The 17,086-nt window shown below is 35.6% G+C and overlaps 1 protein-coding gene across 2 annotated transcripts in view; it reads left to right on the top strand.

Moving 5' to 3' along the window:
* SMC6 (structural maintenance of chromosomes 6) overlaps positions 1 to 17,086 on the top strand; it is a 74,695-nt gene that overhangs the window by 24,775 nt on the left and 32,834 nt on the right. For both annotated transcript variants that reach the window (XM_055540886.1, XM_055540887.1), the window contains 10 exons: positions 634 to 695; positions 4,017 to 4,097; positions 4,809 to 4,910; positions 8,911 to 9,030; positions 9,132 to 9,230; positions 12,493 to 12,639; positions 13,063 to 13,151; positions 13,842 to 14,006; positions 14,400 to 14,578; positions 15,921 to 16,125. In XM_055540886.1, coding sequence (XP_055396861.1) covers positions 634 to 695; positions 4,017 to 4,097; positions 4,809 to 4,910; positions 8,911 to 9,030; positions 9,132 to 9,230; positions 12,493 to 12,639; positions 13,063 to 13,151; positions 13,842 to 14,006; positions 14,400 to 14,578; positions 15,921 to 16,125 — 1,249 coding nt within the window. The remainder of the gene's footprint in view (positions 1 to 633; positions 696 to 4,016; positions 4,098 to 4,808; positions 4,911 to 8,910; positions 9,031 to 9,131; positions 9,231 to 12,492; positions 12,640 to 13,062; positions 13,152 to 13,841; positions 14,007 to 14,399; positions 14,579 to 15,920; positions 16,126 to 17,086) is intronic.

The raw sequence follows: 17,086 nt of genomic DNA on the forward strand, positions 1-17,086 counted from the left end.
GTTATGAATTTCTCTTTTATTTTGGAGAACTAGTAGTAAACATCCAATTAAAAAGAGGTCATTGATTGTGCTGGTATCACTGGAAGGATACGTCTCATCTCTTGAAACTTCCTTCTTGTAAGAGGATTGGTTGGTTGCATATATGTGCATATACACATGTATGTACACATACATACATATATTACACATTGTTGTATTACCACAAGGGATTCTACAGCAAAAGTGTGAGTAGCAGAATTTGGGTCAGTTTGAAACAGTCTGTGATATGCCATTTTGATCTTCTTTCACCCCTATAGTTACTATCATATGTGGAAAGAGAAGGTTAGTGACAGGTGGAAAAGGGCATAAAGGAAGAGGAGGTGGGTATAAAGAGATAGATGAGAAGAAAAAACCAAATGTTTAGCTCTGGAAAGTAGAGAAACGCCGTCACTACATCTTTGTGCTTCTGCCTCCTCTGTACTTGTGTCGTGACTTGTGTTGCCCCAGTTCGTTCAGATGTGTGTACATTCAACGTACCTTTCTTAATGACATCAGGAAAATAGTTAATATTTATATTTATAAATAATTGCTCGTTTTTAAAAATGTATTACTGCCCTAGAAACAGTCTGATCATTTTGTGTTTCTCATAACTAGGTGCTGTGGTTTCTACTAAGAAAGAAGAACTGATTGGAATTCTTGATCATTTTAACATTCAGGTAATTTCTAAATCTGTGTTTCAGATTAATAAATACAGCTGGCTACTTTTTTGTGTGATTTCATTTGTGGTATAGAAAGAATTTGAATGGCCTCATATGAGTAAATTGACCACAGGAAGAATATATTAAACTATTGTTAGTAAGCTTCTAATGCATCAGGTACCTTCAAGACATAACATCTTTAATTTGATAGAACATATAAGAATATCTTGTCTATAGTAATACATGCTAAAATTTATGTTAAAACAATGTATGTAATAAAGTTTCTTGGCTTTCTCCTGTCCAAGTCAGAATAGCATCATAGTTTCCTAAACTTGGTTGCTAAGTTTCTTTTGTAGAAAGGAAATTTATTCTAGAAAGATAAAGAAAACATTTCTTTTTATATTTTGGATTTATTTCATCGTACCTACAGGTGGATAAGATTTGAGTCCATTCTGCTAAGATACTTTGAGCACTTGGAAACGGGGCTCAGATAGTCCAGTAACATTAGCCCTGGAATTGTCTTGGGGGGAGTATCTAATCCGGACCCTTTATTCTGTTGATGAGAAACTCGGAACCAGCAAGAGTAAATGTGCACTTACAGTTGTCTAGGCGTGGTTACTGACAGAGCCTGTAATGGGCCCCAGATATCTCTGTTCAGTTCTAATGCTCTATCCACTGTATCAACTCGCCTTACTCCAGGATTAAGAACACCAAGATTAGACACTAAGGGGAAAAAGCAATTATGTGTCTGGGTCTCTTTCCCAGTTTGGTTTAGAACAAGTTGTCCAGAAAAACTTCCTGTAACGATAGAATGATAGATATTAGGTATTATTGACGTCCAGTGGGGTGGCCACTAGCTGCCTGAGCGTCTGAAATTGTGACGACTGAGAAATCAAATATTTTATTGTGTTTTACTTAAGCTGAATGTAGCTAGCAGCTTGCATATTGGGCAACACAGGTTCAGAAAAATAATTAGTGAAATCTGAGGAAAAGCAGATACAGCATAGAACACAGGCCAGTTTGTTAACTGAAGTTAGCAAAACCGAAAGTTAGAGTTTATGGAATCACAGGTGTTGGGAGAAACTTGAAGGGCATCCAGTGTCGTAACATACCGCATGCTCACGTTGTGTGCAGTCTCCACCACGTGTTCCTTCAGCAGGTGCCTGAGCGGGCGGTGGTGGGAAAATAATCTCTGCCTGAGGCTGCTGACCCGTGTAGTTGACTGTATTTATTAAAAAGTTGTTTATGGGAAAAGCTCAATCAAATCTCTTTTCTCCTAAGTGCCCACTTCCTTGGGGAATATAAAAACATGTTTCTTTTCTTCTGAAATATTTGAAGATATCATAACTGCTTTAGTCCTCTTCTTACACAATTCAGTTAACTAAAGATTCAAGTTCATTGATCAAAAGTGCGAAAGGTCTAGAGCCACACTGAATATCCAGTAATCACTAATCACGTGTGGATGTGTATTGTGCACTCAGAATGTGGGTAGTCCAGATGGAGGGGTGCTGTAGTGTGAAATGATACACACTGGATGCTGAAGACTTAATGCAAAGGAGTAACTCAGTTTTCATACTGACTACATGTTGTGCTCAGTCTCGCTCAGTCGTGTCCGACTCTCTGTGGCCCCATAGACTGTAGCCTGCAGGCTCTTCTCTGTCCATGGCATTTTCTAGGCAAGATTGCATGTTAAAATGATAGTATTTTAGATACACTAGATTTAAAATATATTACAAACATCAGTTTCACCTGTTTCTATATTTTTAATGTAGATACTAGAAAGCTTGATTGTGTGTGTCGTTTGCATTGTATTTCCATTGGATGGTGTGGCCTAGAATTGTCAGGAGAAAGGAGGGTGTTTAATGTCTTTAAGTACCCAATTGCATTTGTCCCTCATACCTCTTACTTTTTCTCTGAAGTTTACCTGTTTGTGCTTGCCTTTTGCTTACTCCAGGGTCTTGACATATAAGGGTGCCAGATTTTTAAATAATCTCTAGTATAAAAACTAGGAACTCCATTTCAGAGGATGTGGAAAAAAGAACATGAACTTTGGCAAAGCTGTTAATCCACAGTTGGTGATAAAATGGCTGTCATTAAAGCTTAGTTTTAAGAAATTAGTTGCTGTGTGAAATTAAGATACCACATAGGCCATTGTCTTAGTTTTAAGAAATTAGATGCTGTGTGAAATTAAGATACCACACAGGCCTTGTTTGGAAGAAAAAAAAGATGACAGTCAGAGCCTGAGCTACCTATATAATGAGAAAAATGTAATAGGTAGGGATTTCTTTATAACTGCATAAATCTTTTCTATCATCTTGAAAGGGAAGACCCAAAATCTTGCTTGAAAGAAAGATTTTCACCAGGAGTATACTAAATAAAGTACAATCAGTATTTTACAGATGGTAAAATAAAGGAGTTACACATTTTTTCATTTCTGCTGATCCTTCATATTCTGTGCTTTACAAACAAGATTATTTTCTGACATTATTTCTGACTTTGTTGGCAACGCACTCCAGTATTCTTGCCAGGGAAGTCCCATGGACAGAGGAGCCTGGTGGCTACAGTCCATGGGGTTCACACAAAAGTCAGACACGACTTAGTTACACAAATAAATACCAAAGATATAAGTGGGAAATGACTGTGAATCTTTTTGAAACAAATAGGAAAAAAAATTCTTAATTCCTCATGAAGAAATAACAGGAAATAAGAAATCTGAAGAAATGCTGTACAAAAAATAAACAATACTTGTCATTTTAATTCTGATGAGAAGTAATGGAGTCGGACTTTTTGTTTTTAATTGAAGGAAGTAATTAACTTGCCTGAGACTACATAGAATGTTCAGACAGAGCCAAATAAGAGCCCAAGTCAGCTGCTTACATGCTAGAGAACTTCCAGCTTTGTAATCTGATGGTTAACCAGTAGCATAGGAGTGGTATCTATAAAACAGGTGGAAGGAATGAAAACGTTCTAATAAAAACACTTCTTTAGAAAGTTCTTATATCCTTATATAATGGGAGAATATTTAATTTTGGCTGTAGTATTTATTTTTAATTGGAGGATAATTGTTTTACAGTGTTGTATTGGTTTCTGCCATACATCAACATGAATCAGCCTTAGGTGTAGTATTTGTTTCACTACCATGAAATTTTGAAATATTTTCTTTTCATTAAAAGTTTCTAAGATTTTCTTTTTGTGTATTTAATGCTCTAACCTCTGGCTAGTACCTAGCCTTCCTGATGGAAGCATAGATCACTTGTAATGGATATCTTAGTTCAGTTCTCTTTAAGGCATTAAAATGAAATATTTAAAGATAATCTTTTGTTTGTTTGTTTGTTTCAGGTAGATAATCCGGTTTCTGTTTTAACACAAGAGATGAGCAAGCAGTTCTTGCAGTCTAAAAATGAGGGAGACAAGTACAAAGTAAGAAGCACTGAAATAAACATAAACCTACCTAAAAAAGAAGACATTTATAAATTAAGCATATATACTGAGCATTAATCTTGGTCATATAGTAAATACCAAGTATTTTTTTAAGCCACTATATAAAGTAATATTGTATGACTAATTTAGAAAATTAAGGTGGAAGTATAATTTTACTGATAAATCCTTGCTGGGACTTTTTTGGCTTTTAATTCTGAGAGTGAATTCTAAAACTTGTATTTGTAGAAATAGAAGGGAATGAGTGACCGTACATACATAATAACTTTTAAACATTAGATTATTTGGTACTCTTTAAAAAGCCAACAAAATATATGACTACTACTGCAGCTTACAGTGTGAATTTTGAATGATTTTGGTGTTTGCTGTGCTAAAAAGTTATGTGCATTGAGATCAAGGATACGAATGTTTTCTCTGTTTTCACATTCGCTTAAAGAATGGAAGAACAGTGAAAATGAGAATTCAGAATGGTATTATCTTCACAACAAATGAGTTTTCTTTCACAAGGCTTTAAGAACTTTTGCAAGTAAAACATGTATGTTTGAATGTAGCACTTTAAGTAAATTTGTATACATAAATAAAATGTATTCTTTTGTGTTTGTGTTTAGTTTTCAGAGACCAGATTCTTTTTTTTTTCATAGTCACATGGAAGTTTACAAACTCCTAATTATATTTTTCTTGTTGTTTATTTAGTTCTTTATGAAAGCAACCCAACTTGAACAAATGAAGGAAGACTATTCATACATTATGGAAACAAAAGAAAGAACAAAAGAGCAGATAAATCAAGGAGAAGAGGTTTGTAAGCACTTAATGCAATTGTTTTTTGAAATCAGTCAAATTCTTACACCAGGTAAATGGTATTGTAAAATTATATACCGATGTTATCTATATATGTGTACCTATATAAAAATAGTAACATTTTTGTGTGTTTTTTACCTTCAGGGTATGTATTAGCCTTTGCTTTTTTTGTTTTATAATAATGGGTATGTCCATGTCTTAATCATAGACTGGAGGGCAGGGCAGTATCTAACCTACTTATCCCTTGCTGTATTTCTAGTTGCTTCCATAATAATGTGTCACTAATTCCCACTGGGCAGTAGTTTAAAAACTATATTTCTTTTGATGGGAAAATAAGCAGGAGCCTCAGCTGGTATTTAGCATAATATGCATTTATAATTGGAAAAGGCAATGGCACCCCACTCCAGTACTCTTGCCTGGAAAATCCCATGGGTGGAGGAGCCTGGTAGGCTGCAGTCCATGGGGTCGCTAAGAGTCGGACACGACTGAGCGACTTCACTTTCACTTTTCACATTCATGCATCGGAGAAGGAAATGGCAACCCACTCTAGTATTCTTGCCTGGAGAATCCCAGGGACGCGGGGGAGCCTGGTGGGCTGCCGTCTATGGGGTCGCATAGAGTCGGACACGACTGAAGTGACTTAGCAGCAGCAGCATTTATAATTATAGATGACTCTTCATTATGTTCATTAAATGTTAACATTCTTTTAATGCCTTATGTTTCAGCTGTTTATCTAGTACTTTAAGTCCCAGCAGTTTTTCTCTGATTCTGTATCTTGTTCTTTTGTCATTTAATCAGTTTTATGCAATTAATTGCTTTCAGCAACTTCATAGTATGTTCTTTTGAGACAGAATTTTATTAATGATTGACCCAAGTTAAATTTATTAGATGTTGCACTGACCTTTTTACTTCAAATTTTTGAGGAATACATATTTAAATTTGGGTTTATAGTTATATGGTTCACCAAGTGAAAACTGAAAAAGTCAGAATGAGTGTATTTATTTTTATTCCTACATTATTGCTTTGAACATGAGGTATGTGATACTGTGTGCAAGGAGGTGCTATAAGCCATAGAAGTGATATAGCACATGTTCTTTGAATATCAGTGTTATTACTGGGGAAAGGAAATACATATTCAGAGAAATATGCATAATATATGTTATCTTAAAAACAATGGATCAGGACTTTGAAGAAATTTGTTTGCTTTAAATAGCTTAATGTTTAAATACCCACTTTCTTCACGGTATACTTTGTCATCAGCAATTGAAAATAATTTGTTTATGAAGTTTAAGAAGTATGTCCCTGTATCATGTAGCTGAGTTTCTTATGTATAATATGCACTTTGTAAGAAGTTTTTTTCTGATTGATAAATGTACTAGATTCTCAAAATAAACCCTGGATTAGCCTTTAAGAAGTGGAATGTGACCTAATGCAACATTGTAAGTCAACTATACTTCAATAAAAATTAAAAAAGCAATCAGGAAAGGATTCAATGGGAGATACAAATAAAAATAAGTCGGAGAAAGGAAATAGAACATGAAGATTAGAAACTGGAAGTCATTCAGCCATCAGATACTGAGTTCCTATCGCATGCCTTCTAGCATTGTGCTTTGGCCATGGCCATATAGCGGTAAATACCTAACAAGATTCTTGGGGTCATGTACCTAACTATGCAGCAGAAAGCACATGGTAAATAATTGAGTATGGTGAGTGCTCCTAGAGGAGTTAAAGATTAGTTTTAATAGGTTACTAGCAACAAGGGGCAAGTCAGGGGCAGTGGGAGGGGTGTAGTTATTAAGTAAGTAATGCCTCAGGTAAGACGTGAAGGGTGAATAATAACAGACAAAGAATGGTGAGAGTGAGGAAGTGTGTTCCAAGAAATAAGCACAGATGGAGTTTTGGGCAAGAGAGCATTTGGTGTTTTTAAAAAGCTGAAGGAATTCTACATTGTCTAGAGTGAGGAACACAAGAATGAGAGTTAGAAGGCCAGGTTGTGGAGGAGCTTTGAAACTTAAGGGTAGTACAACACATAAAAATGGATGGCTTGACTGAATGTATATTTTCAGTAGATCACTCTGCTACAGAAGAGAGTGAACTACTCTAAGGAGAGAATATACATAGAGAGATCAATAAAGAAGGTATTGTTGTTCAAACAAATGATGACGATGAGGTAAGTTAGAATAGTGGCCATGGTAAGATGGAAAAGAGCTTTGAAATGGTTTGGGCCAGTGTTACATGGAGCATGGAGGGTAGTGGTGAAAACAAAAGCCAGATTTGTGGGGCTGAAAACCAGGAAGAATGGAGGAGCTGGAGATAATTTTCATGAAACTTAAATGTAAAGGGGAAACCACTTTTAGAGAAAAAGGTGGTGCCTTGGGGTGGAAATTGTTGAGTTTGTTTGTAAATGGAAAAGATAAGTAAAGATTTAAATGTGATCCTGGAAAGGAGTCAATGAAAAGGAATAAGTGGAAAAAAGATGAAAAGATGGGATGAAGAATCAACTAATTTAGACCCCCTCAGAAGGCAGATGAGGAAAACAATGAAAACAGTGAGAGACTTTATTTTTTGAACTCCAAAATCATTGCAGATGGTGATTGCAGCCATGAAATTAAAAGACGCTTACTCCTTGGAAGAAAAGCTGTGACCAACCTAGACAGCATATTAAAAAGCAAAGATATTACTTTACCAACAAAGTTCCCTCTAGTCAAAGCTATGGTTTTTCCAGTAGTCATGTATGAATGTGAAAGTTGGACTATAAAGAAAGCTGAGTGCTGAAGAATTGATGCTTTTGAACTATGGTGTTGGAGAAGACTTGAGAGTCCCTTAAACTGCAAGGAGATCCAACCAGTCAATTCTAAAGGAAATCAGTCCTGAATATTCATTGGAAGGACTGATGCTGAAGCTGAAACTCCAATCCTTTGGCCCCCTGATGCGAAGAACTGACTCATTTAAAAAGACCCTGATGCTGGGAAAGATTGAAGGCAGGAGGAGAAGGGAACAGCAGAGGATGAGCTGGTTGGATGGCATCACCGACACGATGGACATGAGTTTGAGTAGACTCCGGGAGTTGGTGATGGACAGGGAGGCCTGGCGTGCTGCTGTCCATAGGGTCACAAAGAGTCAGACACAACCGAGCGACTGAACTGAACTGAGAAGGCAGAAGAGGGGCTGGGCAGGATCCAAATAAGAGGTGGGGACTGGTCTTAAGTATAATGAAGCTACCTCTTCCTTTTTAGCTGGAGGAAAAGACTGCTTTTCAGTTTATATATCAGGTTGTTGAAAGCTGTAAGAGCTTGCTTTCTACAGCTTCTGGATTCTATGAAAATAGGCATCAGGGAGGAGTGAGGGATTAGGGTGGTAGGTGTATGAGGTTTGAGGAGAGTGTTAATGGATTGAAATAATCCTGAAGAATGGGAAAGTGACTTGGACCGAGAAACACACTAAGATCCACAGCGAAGTCCCTATTTGAACACACAAACTCTGAATGGAGAGGAGAGGCTCTCCAGTCAGGTGTGCAGCTTTAGAAGCTGTTCGTATATCACTGTAGTTAGTTTTTGCATGATAATTTTATTGATTAATTATTGAGAAAACTTTGATGAGAAAAAATATAACATTTGATTTTTAGAAATAAATTTCTTTTGACCTTCCCAGTATCATTGAAATGGATCTAGTGGTATACTTCACCCAGTCTGTCTCTCAGATAGGGAATTGAGAGAAAATGAGAAAACTGAGTTTTTGTGTGGCCTTGAAACTTTTATTCCTTCATTCTTCCTCATGTGAAGACTAGCCGTTTTTAGAGTGCAGAAATTAACAAAATTGTTGCACATAGTAAAAGTATACCAAAGAAACAAAAATATTTTTATTTCTGCTCTAATTAAAGAAATAATTGCCTAGCAGATCTTTTTCAGTACTTGTTTAGGCAATGCGTTCAAAAGAAATATATTGGCAGAAAGTCCGTCTTTTTAGTGTTAGTAAGAAATATTTTTTTTTTTTAAAGCGACTTAGTGAACTAAAGCGCCAGTGTTTGGAGAAAGAAGAACGTTTTCAAAATATCGCTGGCTTAAGTACAATGAAGACCAACCTGGAATACCTGAAACATGAAATGGCTTGGGCAGTGGTAATTTCACTTAATTAATTATTCACACATATTTGTAATATGCAGAATATACTTGGTTATAGTTGGTCTTATATGTGATTTGCTATATAATTTATTTTTAGGTCAATGAAATTGAAAAGCAATTGAATGCTATCAGAGATAACATCAAAATTGGAGAAGATCGTGCTGCTAGACTTGAGAGGAAAACGGAGGAGCAGCAGGTGATTACACTTTTTTTTATACCGAGTTAGAAGTTGGTTGAGTGGTAAATATGGGAGTGATTTTCTGTTGAGGGTCCACATGGACCTTTGTACCATGAGCAGACCCACTTATATATTTACCTTTCCATTCTCTCTCTTTAAAAGTTATGTTTACACAATTCTGGAGTTATTTTCTATTTATTTATATATTTGGCTGCATTGGGTCTTAACTGTGGCACCCAGGATCTTCATTGCATCGTGCGGGATCTTTTCCATGTAGCACATGGACTCTCTAGTTGTGGCACCCAGGCTTAGCTGTTCATGACACGTGGGATCTTAGTTCCCTGACCAGGGATCGCACTTGTGTCCCGTGAATTACAAGGCGTATTCTTTTCTACTGGCCACCAGGGAAGTCCCTTCCCAATTCTCTTTTAACAGCTTTACTGAGATACAGTTCATATACTGTACAGTCCACCCATTTAAAATTTACAGTTCAGTGGGTTGTTGTTTTTTTTTTTTTTTTTTTTTTGTATGTTCACAAGGTTTTATAGCCACCACTGTGGAATTCTCTGCTATCTTGCCAGAAATAGATCTAACCTTTCTTTATAGGAGCCCCCATGTACTCAGGGTGACTGCCTTACATATTACTATTTTGTTCTACTTAGCTTATGAGCTTCTGGCTGCCAGGCTTGGTTGTACTACAGCGTGTAATCTTTCCCAGCTTGCTTTTTCCTGTCTACCCCTAAGATAAGCAGATAAGTGTTTTTCCTTTTAAGAGTTATAGCAGTAATCCATGAAAGGTAATAGAGGAGTGTGTAAAAGTAAGAAAAATGGTGAAAGCAGTACATTTACTTAGTGATCTCTGGGCTGAATTTCTTATTCAATCTTCAGTTAGTAAATGGAGATTCAACCCCACCCACCTCTCTCACTTTACTTTACATTTACTTAGTGATCTCTGGGCTGAATTTCTTATTCAATCTTCAGTTAGTAAATGGAAATTCAACCCCACCCACTTCTCTCACTTTACTTTTTTCCATTTCTGAGAGAGTATTCTGAAATTTTTACTCAATTTTTCTCAGCTTCGTTTCATAGCTTGTCCTTGGGGAAGACCTTGTTTGTACTCGATTTTTCTCAGCTTCGTTTCATAGCTTGTCCTTGGGGAAGACCTTGTTGGTTTCCTCTTTAGATATTTTCTCAATCTAAAAGTGAAATCAGTTTTAGTAATAAATGTTCAGTGTTTTTTCAAATGAAGAAAGGAGAATCTTGAGGCTGGATGATACTTAGTTCTGTAGGTATTTCCTCTGCTTGAGTATTTAAGTATTATACTGTGTAGTAAGTGGTAAATTTCAGGATAGTATGGATTGTCTTAATTTGTATTTATATTCTTCCCACCATGTCTTACATAAAAACCTTTTGTATAGTATATACTTGTTTATAGATTATAGCATAACTATTAAAGAGAAGGCTTCTGAAAAAATAGTATCTAAAGCAGACTTTAAATTTGTACTCACCTAATTTAAAACTGAAAATAGATAAATTTTGTTTAGTTTGTGTAACACCTGAACCAACTTTAATTATTATTAAAAACATACAGATTATACTGCTGATGTCTTCATAATAAAAATACACTATTATTCTATATAATGTTTCCTAAATGTCTTACATAGTTACAATCCCTAATCTATATCTCCTATTCAGACTTTTATCCTGAGCACTTGATTCAAATATCTGTCTTCCTGTCTTTACCTGGATGTTCCAAACACTTCAAACTTAGCATGTTTAGTTAAATAGCTATGAAAGATACTTTACAGCCCACAAAGCTTGAAGGATACACTATCTGGCTCTTTCTAGAAAAAATTTGCTACTCCATGATCTGAAACATTTTTTAAGTTTCAGCTTAAATGCTGCTTTGAAAGCATTCCTGACTTTTTCTGACAGACCTGTGAGTTCTTCCTGTGTGCTTTCACTATTATAAATATACATACCCTACTTAAGCATTATTGCATCCAAACTGTATAATCCACTTGCATGGTTGTTTCTCTGCTAAATTGTATCTGTCTCCCTTTACATTTACTAAATGTGAATTTAAAATTAAAATATATTTTAGAATATTAGAGAAATGCAAATCAAAACTGTAATGACGTATCACCTCATGCTGGTCAGATTGGCCATCATCAAAAAATCTACAAATAATAAGTGGTGGAAGAAGGTGTGGAGAAAAGGGAACCCTCCTGTTAACACTGTTGACAGGAATCTAGATTCTTTCAGCCACTATGGAAGACAGTGAAGTTCCTTAAAAAACTAAAGATAGAGTTGGCATATGATCTAGGAATCCCACTCCTAGGCATATATCCCGAAAAGACAGATGCACCCCAGTGTTCATAGCACTATTTATTATAGCCAAAATATGCAAGCAACCTAAGTGTTCATCAACAGGTGAATGGATAAAGAAGTGGTATGTATATACAGTGGAATATTACTCGGGCATAAAAAAGAATGAGATACTGCCATTTGCAGCAACGTGGATGGACCTAGAGATTATCATACTGTAAGTGAACTAAGACAGACAAATGTTATATGATATCACTTATATGTGGAATCTAAGAAAAAAAGAAACAGTACAAATGAACTTATTTACAAAACAGAAACACCTCATAGACATAGAAGACAAAGAAAACAAATTTATGATTATCAGAGGGGCAAGGGAGGGGGAAGAGTAAATTATGAGTGTGAGATTAGCATTAACATACTATATACAATAGACAAGCAAGAAGGACTTACTATATAGCATGTATGTGTGTGCTTACTCAGTTATGTCCGACGCAAGAATACTGGAGCATTTTCATTGCCATTTCCTACTTCAGAGGATCTTCCCGACACAGGGATCAAACCTGTGTCTATTATCCCTCCTGCCTTGGCAGGAAGATTCTTTATTGCTGGGCCACCTGGGAAGCCCACTGTGTATAGCATAAGGAACCTATATTCAATATCTTGTAATAACCTATAATGGAAAAAAAACTTGAGAATGAATATGTATATGTATAATTTAATCACTTTACTGTACACCTAAAACTAATGCACTATTGTAAATCAACTATACTTCAATAAAAATATATATTTTTTTAGCATTTTATATAGGTACATTTATCTAATTACTGTCTAGAGTTTAGTTAAAGCAAAATTAAGTTTATTTGAAATGTGAACCATGTATAATTATTTTTTTAACTTTTCTGTTTATTGAAGAAAAATAAGATGTATTCCAACAATGTTAATTTTCTTAAAGGTCAGACTTAATGAAGCAGAAAAAAAATACAAAGACATTCAAGATAAACTAGAAAAGATTAGTCAAGAGACAAATGCACGAGCGCCAGAATGTATGGCACTGAAAGCAGATCTTACTTCTAAGAAAAGGGCCTATAATGAAGCTGAGGTGAGAGAAAAACTTTCATATCAAATATAAATACTGCTTCTCTGTCCATGGAACTCTCCAGGCAAGAATACTGGAGTAAGTAGCCATTCCCTTTTCCAGGGGATCTTCCCGACTCAGAGATTGAACCTAAGTCTCCTGCATTCCAGGTGGACTCTTTACTGTCTGAGCCACCAGGGAAGCCCATTAAAAACTTCATCATATCAAATATCAATACTGTTTGTTTATTTTTAAAAGTAGAGGTTTTGTAGTTATATTGATTTCAGGCTTTAAAAAATGTTATGATTTCATGTGGCCATATATGTACTTCGTTTAAGTATATATTTCTGTATATATTCAACCTTTGATTTGACCATTTGGCAAAAGTGGACTTGAATGGACTATTTGTTTTTCTATTTTACTAAAGTGTGTCTGATTTTTTGTTAGGTTTTGTATAATCGTTCCCTAAATGAGTATAAAGCATTGAAGAAAGATGATGAGCAGCTCTGCAGAAGAATTGAAGAACTGAGAAAAAGGTAAGGTAGTTACTTTGCAATTTTCATTTTTACCTCATTTTGTAATAAAGTAATCCAAGTAAAATGGAGGAAGTATTTTATTTTATTTTATTTTATTTTAATTTTTTATTTCATATTGAGGTATAGTCAGTTCGGGCTTTCCTGGTGGCTCAGACAGTAAAGAATCTGCCTGCAGTGCAGGAGACCTGGGTTTGATCCCCTGTTCAGGAAGATCCCCTGGAGAGGGGTTCGGCTACCTACTCCAGTATTCTTGCCTGGAGAACTCTATGGACAGGGGAGCCTGGCAGGCTATAGTCCATGGGGTCACAAAGAGTTGGACACAACTGAGCAACTTAACACGCACACACACATACACACATGGTGGATTAAGTGTTGTGATAGCTTCAGGGGAACAGTAAAGGGACTCAGCCGTACATATACATGTGTGGCTTTCTCCCCTAAACTCCCCACTCATCCAGACTACCACATAACATTGAGCAGAGTTCCCACGTACTGTACAGTAGGTCCTTGTTGGTTATCCATTTTAAATATAACAGTGTATACACGTCCTTCCCAAACTCCCTGTTTCTTCCCCCCCGCAACCATTAAGTTTTCTCTACTACTGCAGAGAAATTTTATTACGTTGCTTTATGTTTTTTACAATGTTAGGTTTTTAATTTAACATTTCTGCTTTGGGTTATTTACTCTTAGTGCCGATCAGTCTTTGGAACCTGAACGGTTGGAAAGGCAAAAAAAAATATCTTGGTTAAAAGAGAGAGTAAAGGCCTTACAAGATCAAGAAAGTTCAGTCAATCAAGAGATGGAACAATTTCAGCAAGCCATAGAAAAAGACAAAGAAGAACATACCAGGATTAAGTAAGTGTCTACATCCTTATATTTTTTCAGTTATTTGAAAATCATGTAGTTTTCCTCTTTATGAAAATAAAATACTTGGTTTTTATTTTGTTCTTTCTCATAATAATAAAGTATTATTAAAGTATCTTTCAAAATCACTTTCCTAATAAAACTTCTAAACTTGTAGAATTGGACAATTTCTGGGGTTTCTTGTTTTTGTCACTGTTGCATTATTTTTAGTGGCCTTCTGACTGTTTTTTCCTGGTAACACAATTGTTTTCAAATAAAGGATCTGCCTTTAGTTCTTAGGATAGCTGTGTCATTTATTGGTATGCAGGTGTTAGGGGAAAAGTCTGGATATTTCTGTATAACCTTTTCATGTACCTATTCTGTTTTTCCACTTGTATTTTTTAGGAGAGAAGAGTTAGATGTGAAGACTACACTGAACTTTAACCAGAGGCAACTGAAAGAATTGAAAGATAGTAAAACTGATCGACTCAAAAGATTTGGCCCTCACGTTCCAGCTCTTCTTGAAGCCATAGATGATGCCTACAGACGGGGACACTTTACCTATAAACCTGTAGGCCCATTAGGTATTTGTCACCAGTTAGTCAGGATATCATAAAAATTAAAAGTGTATTTTTATTTTCAGGAAGGAGTCTGTTGAATATAATTTTTTTTAAACTCTGTCATCAAAGAACCATGTAGTTATGTGTAGACTTTGTACACATTCTAAGAAATAATGATAAAATCACTTTAAGCTTTGTAACTTTCCTCTTGTATCTTCTAAGCACAAAAAAATCAAGAGAACTTAGAAAAAGGAAAAGTAGCTATAGAGTTAAATAATCTGGTTCTGATTTTTTTTCCTGAATGAATAAATCAGTAAATTAATTTGCATGCAATTGATTAGTAGGAAGTTTCTATTTAGGTTGGACAACGCTGTTTTTGAGTTCTCTTTCAAATATAAATCTGGGATTATTTAACTATCCTCATATGTACATGAGAAAAAAATCAATTGAGCGGCTTGCCTGTTGGTCCAGTGGTTAAGACTTTACCTTCCAGTGCAGGGCTGTGGGTTCAATTCCTGGGTGGGGAACTAAGATCACACATAAATCATGGCCAAAAAGCCAAAACATAAAATAGAAGTAATGTTGCAATAAACTCAATAAAGACTTTAAAAATAGTCCACATCAAAAAAATATTTATTAAAAAATACATTGAGTTTTGAGGAGTTATTTTTAATTCTGTACATCATCAGGTGAAAATGATGCTACAGATACATTTTTAGTACAGTATTATATACTGCATTAAGAATTGTAGTAATGTCTCTTCATTTAAATGATATGCGTATACCTCTATACCAGGATCCATTTCAATAGGTGAGGTATTTTTTTCCCTCTCTAAATCTAAAATTTCAATATTAATCAGTTTCACATTAAACAGTAGAATCTATAACCCTTTTGGCTTGATTTTCAAAACCATTCAGAGGCTGAATTAGTACACACAAAGGAAAAACACTGTTGATTTACATTAGAGCAAGACAGCTTTTCATAGGATTTGGTGTTTTTCCCCCAGTGTATCCAGTGGGATGAGGGTATTTCCCATTTGATTAAAATAAGATCTGTAATATTATTTAAATTGCTTAGTATGAAAATATTTTAAAGTCATTTATGAACTGTTATACAAAGATAATAGTTTCCCTGGTGGCTCAGTTGGTAAAGAGTCCACCTGCAACGTGAGAGACCCAGGTTCAATCCCTGGGTTGGAAAGATCCCCTGGAGAAGGAAATGGCAACCCACTGAAGCCTGGCGGGCTACAGTCCATGGGGTCACAAAGAGTCGGACATGACTGAGTGACTATCACTTCATACAAAGATAGTTACATTAATGTTTCAAGTATTTAACGGGCATTTTAACAGCTTTCTTTCATCTTTAGGAGCTTGCATTCATCTTCGGGACCCTGAGCTTGCTTTGGCTATTGAATCTTGCTTAAAAGGACTTCTTCAAGCCTATTGTTGCCATAACCATGCTGATGAAAGAGTGCTTCAGGCATTGATGAAAAAGTTTTATTCACCAGGGACCTCACGGCCACAGATAATAGTTTCTGAGTTTCGGAATGAGATGTATGATGTAAGACACAGGTAAGGCATCAGTAATTATTTAAAAACTGTTCTGGTTTTGCTTAGTCATGTACAAGCTCAGAAAGAATTAGAACATTTTTAATGTTAACCATGTCTACACTATTGATCTGTAAAAATTCCATCAGCCACATCTTTAATTTGAATCTAGGCATTGAAGATACATAGATCAATAAATGAGAGATACTCCCTGCCTTTGAGGTCCTTACACGAGATCTGTTGTGGGAGACATACCAGGAAATAGACCTTGTGTGGCTTAGAAATTGTACTGAGGAATAAAATGGTGCATACCTGTCCACGTTAAAAAGGAGGGTGTACAGCAGAGCTGTGGCACTTATTGGTCACAGTTCAACTAGAGATGGTTTACAGAGTCCATAAAAAGCTGTGGTTGTTTTCTTTGATCTTTGTTTGACTGTTTACTTTGACCCTAACAAACCTCAAGGGCACCATACCCAAACTGGCCTCTTTGTTAGCTGCTAGCTAGCTAACAGTTTACTCTTTTACACACACACACATATATATGTATATGTGATATATATGTAAGGTGTATCTTCCCTACATATATATATTCCTCTGTATATATATTTTCCTATTACTAGATTACAGTTTAAAAAATTTTTTTCTCTCCCACTCCATTTTTTTCTTATGAATACAATTTTTGCTTCTTTCAATTAAGTCTTATATTTGGAGACATGAAAGATGCCCTTGTTTTTAAACATGTTTTTTCCATATTTAATTTGATAATTTTTCCTTTTACTTGGCTTTAGAAATCGTGTTTTATTAAGATTTCTTCTAAGCTTAATTAGGATCATCAAAGCATTTTGTCCTGTAATTGCTCCTACCACTGAGGCTTGTCATGCTTGCCTGGAATTTGATGTGCGGTTTTTCCTTTGTCCTCATCCTCTTTAGGCTTCTCCATTTTGTTGTTGCGTGAGCCTGTTTCATACTTGTCCTTTCCTTGTCT

Source organism: Bubalus kerabau, chromosome 11, assembly GCF_029407905.1.
Source record: "Bubalus kerabau isolate K-KA32 ecotype Philippines breed swamp buffalo chromosome 11, PCC_UOA_SB_1v2, whole genome shotgun sequence".
Classification (NCBI taxonomy): domain Eukaryota; kingdom Metazoa; phylum Chordata; class Mammalia; order Artiodactyla; family Bovidae; genus Bubalus; species Bubalus kerabau.